At 52.2% G+C, this 10070-nt stretch overlaps 2 protein-coding genes across 2 annotated transcripts; both read left to right on the top strand.

Moving 5' to 3' along the window:
• Positions 1-203: 203 nt before the first annotated feature.
• EMWEY_00052290 (hypothetical protein) lies at positions 204-560 on the top strand (the record flags this gene model as incomplete). Its single annotated transcript, XM_013479845.1, has 2 exons — positions 204-245; positions 394-560. Coding segments are annotated over 2 exons (209 nt in total), but the record flags the coding sequence as incomplete, so codon positions are not given.
• A 1774-nt stretch (positions 561-2334) lies between these two features.
• Positions 2335-8591, top strand: EMWEY_00052280 (hypothetical protein, conserved; the record flags this gene model as incomplete). The annotated part of the gene is made up of 6 exons (XM_013479844.1): positions 2335-2802; positions 2941-4854; positions 5612-5843; positions 5997-6238; positions 6484-7962; positions 8127-8591. 6 exons carry the CDS (start codon positions 2335-2337, stop codon positions 8589-8591), a joined length of 4800 nt encoding a protein of 1599 aa, XP_013335298.1.
• Positions 8592-10070: the final 1479 nt, after the last annotated feature.

Raw genomic sequence — 10070 nt, 5'->3', positions numbered from 1 at the left:
TATATATATATATATATATATAGAATGTACGCACACACGGAACCCTGAATCTTGAACTGTGCTACTCAATTGGCTTCGGCGGAGTCTTGTGGTTATGGGTAGCCTCTTACCTGTTGAGATGTCACGCATGTGCGGCGTGGGCGAGGTAGATTTTCTTCATTTCTTTAGGCCTTTTAGGCTTAGAATTTTTGCGTTTCTCTCAGGGGGCGGCTTATTCATCCACAGTGCTATGCCGGATAGGCTGAGTGAGTCTTCTTGGGAACCTATAGCCAAACTAACCTCGATCACTACGTTTCTGAGACGCCCACTTGCCCCTGCAGCGTCGTTTTTTAACGCGAAAACCTCTTAGATGTGGCAAACCCTAGAGGGTTACCTGTTTATCCATCTTTTCAGGGTCGCCTCTCTTCAAAATGCACCGGGAGCTGGCCCGTATGGGAAGCACCAGCAGCGAGGACTCTGTCTCCGAGTCGGAGACTGACGACAGCAGTAGCAACAACAGCGGCAAGAGCAGTAGCAGTAGCAGTAATACTACAGTGGAGACTACCCACACTACTGGCTAGTATGCCCGTACGCTCGGGTCCTCCCACGGCGAACTCTTTAGACTAGGTGGAGGGTTTCAATCACACTACCTTGTGTAGTGAACGTTTCAGTATTCATTAAAAACGCGGCAACCTAGTAGGGACGGTTAGATGTCCCGGCCGATAGGCCTTTCGCTACTCTACCTTCTGAGCCACAGTGGACGTTCAGGCCGAAAGATTGGAGGAGTGGGTTGGAGTAGTGTATCAGCAGTCTGCTAATATCTATGGAGTTGTTCTGAGCTACCTGCTGAAGCCAGATTCCCACCGATGTTCCCCATAGAAGGTGAACATTCCGGCCTAGAACGCTCCCCTATTTTCGAGATAGAAATGTGGACGCAGGGGACCGTATTATGGGAGTAGAATGTCGGGTGCGCTGGTCTATTCCATATGACTCATAAGGCGATGTCAACTAATTTTTCGCATACCGTGATAGAAAAGAATCCATTATGAAGGACCACAGTTGTTGCCTCCACCGTCTTCGTTTGGGGGCCAAGAGGGATCCTCAACACTGCAATTACGGAGTACGTATGTGAGGTCGCCCAGGGCTTCTGTCTAGTGTGCATAGTTGTTCAGCATTCATTATCTATACTACCCTGGTTATTTCGAATTAGAAGTATATTGGTTCTCCACTGTTCACGAACATTTACATCAGCAGCAGCACAGGCACTGGCTGCAGCGGGAGACAGCAGCCGCGGCAGCACACACCCGCCCCCCAAACATGAAGGCGCACCGCTGCTTCGTGACCCCTCTGCCGGTTGGTAATTCAGTCTATTTATATTTTGCGTTTTTAGTGTTTTGTAGATGAGCTCGATGGGGTATACGTACTCCCGAAACTCACTCGTTACTGCGATCCTTGAACACGAGCACTGCTGTTGTTGTCTCGGGTTGCTGTATCTGTTTCTCTTCCCCTTTGTCTCCTAGTTGTCTCATGAAGACATAGTAAACGGAAGGTGTTTCTGGCATTTGTGTGCTTACTAGTTAAGCTGTTTGCCTTTAGGCCCCAAGTTTGTGTTGCTCCGGGCATCCTCGGCCTGCGACTAGGGGCAGAGGCGAGGTTTCGAGCTACTCCCCTGCCGTTCTCGGAAGGTTCCAAGGCCTTATTTTGGCTCTAAACGCCTTTTCCACTTAATATTTACTACTTAACTCTACGTTCTGAGTCCGATGCGCCAACGCGCATTGTGCCTTTATCGCCTACCGGCTGCGCGCCCCGCCCGTAGCCTCGTGCATGGCCGCTAGTTTTTGCTGCCTTCCTTCCCCTCTTGTGATCAAATTGCGCGTTTACGATTATTCTTGGCTGCGTTTCCTTTAATTCTGGCGGGCCAAAAGGACAAGACAACTGGAGCAATAGCAGCAGCTGCAGTAACCCGCGCTCGTTTAACTTCCGTGCTCGGTGGGTCGACCACGGAAGACAGCCAAGGTGAACGGGCGCCTCAGGACGGGATCAGCTCTCCTGCATCCAACAGGCTTCATGTCCACAGTGGGAGTATGGTGACGCACATAAAGACTTCTTTATGGGCCTAATAGGATTTATATGTTTATGTGTGTCTGCTTCTGCGCGTGGCCATCATGCGAGGCAACTAGATGCGCGCATAGCAACAGTTACATAAACGTATCTGCTCTGGATATCCCATACTTTAGTTGTTTCTATCACATACTCTATAGAAATACACCAAACGTTGGAGACTAATATCAAAGGGAGATATTTGCATATCTTTCTATGAGGAAGTGTACTGGCAGTGCGACTAAATGCAAGATAATGGCCATGCAACAAACAGCAGCAACAACCACAACCACAGCTGAAAGCATCTCCACCCTTGGCAGTAAGCCGTGGGACTTTCTCTATCCCCCGCACGTCTTGGGTGAGGCCCTGAAGCAGATTAAGGGGTGTCTGGAAGACAGCAAAGCAGGGGCAGCAACAGGAACAATCCAGGAGAAGAAACATCAGCAGATGCTGTCCCCGCAGGAGCAACAGCAAAGCCAACTACTGCTGCAAGCATCACCTCCACCTCAACCGACGCCATGCAGGCGAAATGATGAAGGGGAACACAGCAGTGAAGGGGAGCGGCCACTTTCAGAGCTCACTGCGCAACAGCAGCAGACACAGCCGCAGCAGCAGCAGCTTATGCAGCTACACCAGGTGCAACGTTTCCAGATGCAACAGCTGCAGCAACTTACACCACCTGTTCCAGAGTTCCAGAGAGCCCCAGCTCACCGAGTGGGTCTTGTAAGTCAACTTCACCTACTGTTGCTTATTTAGCTTCTTGTTGCTGCAGCTCCGCAACAAGAACATTCCCGCAAAACGTAAGCCTCATGAGTTGAAAGCAAGATGTCTGGATTCCCTACTGTGATTTTGTGTGTGCAGCCAAAAGTTAGTGTCCCTGGCTGGGGGTCCCCTATGACCTCTGCAGCTCCGCCTGGTGCAACTCCTGCCGCGTCAGCGACAGCAGCAGCAGCAACAGTAGACAGTCCGTGCGCTTTGGCCTTTCTGTCTGGCTTACCGCGAGCCTATTCACCTGCCTCTCAGGGGTCGACTGCGCCACCGCAGACCCCGCAGGGTGAACTGGGGTTTGATGCTGTTGTTGCCAGCTCAACCACAGCTCCGGCACCAAAGGATGGTTCAGGGAAACAATCGTATTCAAATCCCAATCAGCAGCAGACGCTGCCGTTTGTACAGCCACAGCATAACGAAGCATTCCTCTCCTGTTTCGACTTCAGGGGATGGGGGCAAAACCAAGGAACTCCAGCAACCGCTCCGGCAGCAGCAGTTGCTGCTGCAGCAACCACACCAGAGCACCAAATCCAGGAGGTGCCAAATGCAGAGCGGCAGACCCCTTGCAACGCCAGCGGCAGTTGCAACGAAAGTTCCTGTGGTGCAGCATGCGCACCTGAAGAGACTTCTGCACCACCCAATTGTTCTTCAGCTGCAGTCATAGTGGGAAGTGCAGATCCAGCAGCACCAACACAAGAGTGGCAATCATCCTGGGCAGACGATTCCCTAAGCCATTCGATGTGTCTTAGCAACAGCTTGTCCAGCAGTCTGATCGAGCCAGCTTGCCTGGGCGATTCCTTTTCAACCTTTGCTTCTGCTGCTGCTACCGGTAGAAGCAGCCAGGGATCGGTGGGAAAGAGCCGTGACGGGACCTGCAGCCCCTCACAAATGCTGCAAGTAGCGGCATCGACAACTGGACTAGGTCCGCTCTGTGTAAAAGGTGCTGAAGCGCCTGCTTCTGAAGGAGATGACAGGCATATTGATTTGCCGGAAGCTACAGTGGCAAACAAAGCTGCTACACCGATAACATCTGTCCCAAGGCTCTGTCTCTGGCCACCTGCCGAGGAGCAACATGAGCAGCGCCTCCAGCAGCATTTCAGGGGGCAGCAGCAACTGGATTGTCTCACTGAGAGACAGCTCACCGCAGCCACATTACCGCAGGAGCGGCAGGAACTGCAGCAGCGGCAGCAACAGGATAGAATTTCATTTTACATGGAGCTTGCATCCAGACAAAAACACTTAAAGCAGCATTTGATCCCTGCAAGCCAGCTGCAGTCGCATCTATTGGACCCTTCCGGTGAGCGAGACCAAGAACTGCAGCAGCAGCAACTGGATAATCTGCTGATGTTTGGGCAACATGTGCAACGCGAACATAGCACTGGCTGCCTCCAGCAAGCAGCCGTTGCCGTTAACCAGCAACCGCCTCATCATCAGGGGTGTCTATGCAAGCGAGAGGAGACTAGTAAACACGTCTCAGCTGCGACGGCGGCGAAGAGGGTCTCAGCACTGCTGCCCCGTGTTCCGCCGTGCTTACCTATGTTGACACCAGGCTTGGACCGTTCTTGTGACCGCTCTCACCCTACGTCTTTGCTGATTACGTTACCTCTGAATCTTCCCTTTGGCCGCATTCTGAAGTTTGGCTCTGGAGAGCCTGGCGGCGCTGCCAACTCCGCTGCCTTTGCAAACAACAGCAGTAGCCAAAGTCTAGGAGTCAAAAAGAGCTACTACATCTTCTCGCCTACGCTGCATCCGGCGGCCCATACGCTATTCTCCCACGCTGGAGGGATATGCGACACCTTCGCGGCTTCCCTGCAGATGGAATTGGCAATCATTTACGTGCCGTGTCTTCTTGTCCCGCTGGTTGCTGCGGCGTTCAATACACTCGGCCAGCAGCTTCTGCCACAATTGCATGAGCCCCTCAAACTCCGCTGCTGGGGGCTGCAAGAACGAAACGCACCCGGCAGGTTTGGCGGAAAGGTTCTCACCGTCAGTTGCTCAGTGGAAGGTGTAAGCGCAAAATAGTCACTTTCACGTCTTGAATTTTGTTGTGCACAGTAGCAAGAGATTAAGGAATCTACGTCATTTTCTTCTGCCGAGCTCTAGTGACAGGAGGAGTACGCAACCCCACTTTCACGTCTTGATTTTTGTGGTGCACAGTTCTCGGTATCGTGGATCAATCACTCCTAGCAGCAAGCGAATGGGGATTCTGCGTCGTTTTTTCTACCGAGCCTCAGTGACGGGAGGAGTACACGGCCCCACCTGTTCCTAACGCGCGTTGGGCTGGGCTACCGTTTGAACGAGTGCACACCTGGCTCTCTACCATTAGTTGTTTGTGGGCATCTTTTGTGGTACAGAGCATCAAGCTTGCACTAGTAGCATATTCGCTAGCTTGCGAACCCTATCTACTAGTCGTATGCCTCTGTTTCCTTTTAGGCGTTCTGTATGTTTGCGTTGCTGTCTACCGGCGTATATGTGTCCTGCGTCTTCCTGGCGGCGTCGATTCGTTTAGCTATGCTATTTGGCTTAAATCCTTGCTTACAATTTACCCAGTGGAGCGGCTCCATGTGCTGAAGATCGAAAGTTTGGTTTAACCGAGATGTAGCTATTCTCGTTTCATGCAATCCGGATTGACATCGCACCCAATTCTCGTCAATTCCCGTGTCACTTTTACCCTCGCAATAGTTGTTTTCTGCAGTTCTGTGACTACTGGTCCACATTCCGCTTCGCGAGACTCCTGTCTTGTGTTTTGCCATATTGTTTGAAGGACGAAGAGCGCTCAAAGTTTGAGAAACTTCAGACTTTTTTGCGCCATCTGGAAAACTACGTGGAGGGGCTTTTGAGGAGTTACGGGCAGCAACAACAGCAGCAAGTAGACGGCAAACGATTGAGGGTGGGAGAGGGCACGGCATCTGCAAGTGTAACCGCAACAGCCACGCACCAGGGTAGACCATCGTGCTGCCGAAGACACAAAGGCACTGGACAACAAACGGCTATCGGTTAGTATTACTTCAGCCATGGCACCCTGTTCCCAACAGACAAGGGGGGGGCAATGCATCTGCCACAGTGAGCCAAGTAACCGTGGCCAACCATGTGTTAATCTTTCCAAATTGTTGTGCCCGTTTTTTATTATTGCAACTTCCTTCTTGCAGGGAAGAAGAACAACATTTGGCGTTATTCAATAGTGAGTACCTCACGCAGCTCCGAGCAGACAGAGGTAAGCAACAATGGTGGCGGAAGCAGCAGCGGATGTCTGGATCTGACAATTCGAGCGTTTGAGACAAGGCCTCTGGAAAGACCAGTAAGGGACTTCTCCGGATATGCCGTTAAAGGAATTTGCACGAGTGAGATCAGGCTTGTTACGACCAAGGCAATCCAAGGCATGACGTGCGAGGTAACCTAAGCCAAATTCTAAGAACCGACTGACCTGTACATGTAGGGGCACAAGAACGGTATTTATGGTCTTCTGTGCATACGAACTGTGCGTATGCAATGGTTATGCAGAGGCCAGTTAGTGGCAATGTGCATGCGGGTAGTAAAAAGGAGGCTTGTTCCCCGTATAGACTTGCTGATCTCCCGTTCGTCAGGCATTCATAGTTTGAATGATAGTTTTGGATGTGGAGCTTGTGTATGTCACAGATAGACCCTCGCTTCCGTCATTACAGCATTGGGACTCGTCCTATTCTGAAAGCGCCTTCCGGTGCTCTTTGCCGCCATTGTATTGCTCCGCAGCTCCTGCCGGAAGTGTGGGAGGCACACTTACGCAGCGGGATTCCTGCAGCCAGGGACCAGCAAAAGAAGCTCACGGAGACATGCGTCATTGCTCACATCGAAAACAGATCCCTTGCAAAGAAGGCCGCCTTGCTCGAGTCTCTTGGCCGCCTGGGAGTCCCCCTGTGGGTTAATGGGAAGCCACTCACACATCCAGCTGTCATCCACCCAGCCGTCATTGCTGCTGATGGGGAAGCAGCGGGTGCTCCTGCACTACGGGACATGGAAGGTGCTGAAGGCAAACAGGAAGAGCTATTGAAAACTCACGTTAAACACCAGCAAGATCAAGTGTTGCAACAGCTCAATCTGTTAAGTGTAAACACTGGTGAAGAGCTGCAGGGGCAGGAACAACAGCAATTCAAGCTTTGTGGAACTGTGACCGAGCACCAGCAGAAGCACCAGCAGAAGCACCAGCAACAACAGACCCCCAAAGCCGCTCGCGGGAGCCGGCAACAACAACGAAGAAGTCAGGTGGCTCGTTTGACACAGCAGCAACAGGCGCAGCAGCACCAGGCCCTGTGCGGTCAGCTGGCTTCAACATCTGTTTGCGATGTAGAAACCGACGAGCGTTTGATGGCAACCGGTGCAGTATCAACAAATGCCTCATCAACATCTCACACAGAGGGAACATCCGCAGGCACTGCTCTTCCAACTGAAGGGCGGCGGGCTTCTACTCAACAAAGGCACCACCCAAAGCAAAGGTTGCAGATGCAGCAGCAGGAACAGTTGCGCCTTGTATCCAACCCCCCACCAGCGGAGGAGAAAATTTTCCACCTACAACAACAGCAACAGCAGCAAGAGACAAGCGGCCCTGGGAGTGACTTCCTTCGCCTGGCTGAAGGGGTATGGATGGACATGCGCCCGATGCAGCAGCAAGCGCAGCCACATCAGCATCAGCTGCAGCATCTACATCAACTACAACAGCTGGAACAACTGCACGACGTGCAACAGATGCACCAGCATGAGTTGCAACAGCATAAACAACGCCCAGGGTGTCTCGAGCTAGCTCCTCCTGCTTCAGGGGGAGGGCCTTGTGGCAAGTTTCCAGCTGCTAGCAGCTGGCAGCCAACTCAGCAGCAGCAGCTAAACATCTTTACTGAAAGTACGTCACCTGTTGGCCTTGTATCTGGTGAACTGCAGCAGCAACAACAGCACAACCAGGAACTGCAGCCACAGCAACAGCAAACGAGGCAGCAATCGCAGGATCCTGTGTATGGCGACGCCGAATGCCCCTTAGCTACAGTTACCCCTTTGTCCGAGATTAATGGGAGGCTTTCGCTACAAGAGCAGCATCTGCAGCAGCTTTGGACGCCTAGCAGCTTTACCGAAGCACCCGTGCACCATCAGGTAGTCTGCTGCATACGAACTTGTCTTCTAGGTTCATTGCTGTTTAAATCATGGATACATCAGCACCCCTTTCTGGCGTGCATGCTACTCTGGTCATCATTTGATGATAAACCCACCTTAGGAGCAAATCCATTCAAGCACTGCATTTTTGCTTTCCTTTGCAGGGAGATGAAAACTCGTTCTGGGGGCCTGGAGTTGTCTCGAATGCCTCCCAGCAGCAGCGGCAGTCGCATCAACAAAGTGCTATCCAGCTGCACCAGCATCTTCAACGTCAGCAGCTCCAGGTTCAACAAGACAGATATCAGCAGAGTTCACAGAAGACTGTGGGACAACAACCAGGGGCCAGATTACGGGTAGCAGGTGCAGCCTGTGTGGGCGTAGGCCTTCAACAGTCGCGCGGTTGGGAACAGCAGCAACAGCGCACGCTCGTGATGCCTGGCTCTGAGCAGCAAATGCAGCAGCAGGTCATATTGCAGCGGCAGCAGCAACACCAACAACAGCAGAACCAGCCTCCGCTTGTCTTCCCACCTGTGTCACATGGGGACCTAGTCGCAGAAGAGCAACAGCAGCAACAACAGCAGGGCGTATTGCAAGTGCAGAGAATGCAATGGCTCGCCATTCCGAATTAAGGGCTCCCCCCCGATTGCAGCGACAGCAGTAGTTGCAGGAGAATCACTTGAGCGGAGGCACTACAGGCAAGAGAAAAGCCAGTTATTTCCATTTCCATACCTGCTCTGTACCGGCAGCCGACGCATCAGTCACAGCGGTACAGCTGTAGGGTCTCAAAAGGAGGCCCATTGGGATGCTTGGGATGATGCACCTTAAGTATGGGGTTGAGTGGGAGGTGTCAGAGAGGCACAGCGGCGCTCGAGCTGTGAGGGAGCCCTCACGAATTCGCCGCCATGTGTCCGGTGTATTTACCAGGGATTTTGAGGGGGAAAACAATCTGAAGACGCAGCATCAACTGGTGCAATACCATCAGGACTACCTGACAGGTAATGCATCGGGACTGGGATTGACCATTCCCAACCAAATTTCTGCCGCCTACCTGCCTTCTTGCAAGGCTGCCTGCACAGTCTTTGGCTAGCTTTTTGGCTAGCTGGGATCGCAAGATCTCATATTAGCCATTTGGAACTTTCATGGTTCCCTTCGCAAACAACCAGGAGATGCATGCCACTCAGCGGGCGTGAGACGTCGCCTGTTTGCGCCCCTCGGTGCCACATGAAGGCTGCATGCTCCACAGAATCAGTATAGTCCAGTTGATGCAACAGCAGTTCTTCAGTAGCAGCAGGGCTGCTATATTTAAAGGAGACAACAGCAGCATCTCGCTTCAGCAGCAGCCCACCTGCTTCACCAGCCGGTTGCTTCAGGAGGACCATGGGGAAAAGGCCAGTTTTTTGCTAGTTTTTGACGGGCGTTCGCCACTCCAAGGAGTTCGTTCTTGAGAACAAAGGCGGCTTTCTACAACGTCTGCTGCTCTAGAGCCAAGCTGAGGAGGTTGAGACAGCAATTATCAGAAATCAACATTCTATTGCATGCTGTAGCCCCTTTTTTGCCAGGGGCAGCTCAGTGGCGACACCATCACTTACACCAGCATCAGATTGGCTATTTCAAGGGACACTGCGATGTGTTGAGGAGCTCTCCACAGCTAACGGCAAGCGGTCGCCACCTATGCTGCACCAGAAGTGGAGGCAGTGCAACTACAGCCTCGATCGACATTATTTTTGACCTCAATGCAGCACACCTGAGGGATGAGAACCGTACACACATGCAGCAGAGATTCTCAAATTGCACCCGGAATGTTGTGTAAGGATTGGTGAGGACACGATGAGGTACTCAGATGACCGATGCTTGTGGTTGAGTGGGAGATGCCAGAAGAGGTACAGAACAGAGAGGTACGGCTGCGGTCGAGCTGTGAGGGAGCCCTCACGAATTCGCCGCCATGTGTCCGGTGTATTTACCAGGGATTTTGAGGGGGAAAACAATCTGAAGACGCAGCATCAACTGGTGCAATACCATCAGGACTACCTGACAGGTAATGCATCGGGACTGGGATTGACCATTCCCAACCAAATTTCTGCCGCCTACCTGCCTTCTTGCAAGGCTGC

Source organism: Eimeria maxima, genomic scaffold, assembly GCF_000499605.1.
Source record: "Eimeria maxima Weybridge genomic scaffold, Emw_scaff1404, whole genome shotgun sequence".
In the NCBI taxonomy this organism is placed as follows: Eukaryota; Apicomplexa; class Conoidasida; order Eucoccidiorida; family Eimeriidae; genus Eimeria; species Eimeria maxima.
The sequence above is the reverse complement of the archived record's forward strand: the minus strand, read 5'-3'. Positions and strand labels throughout refer to the sequence as shown.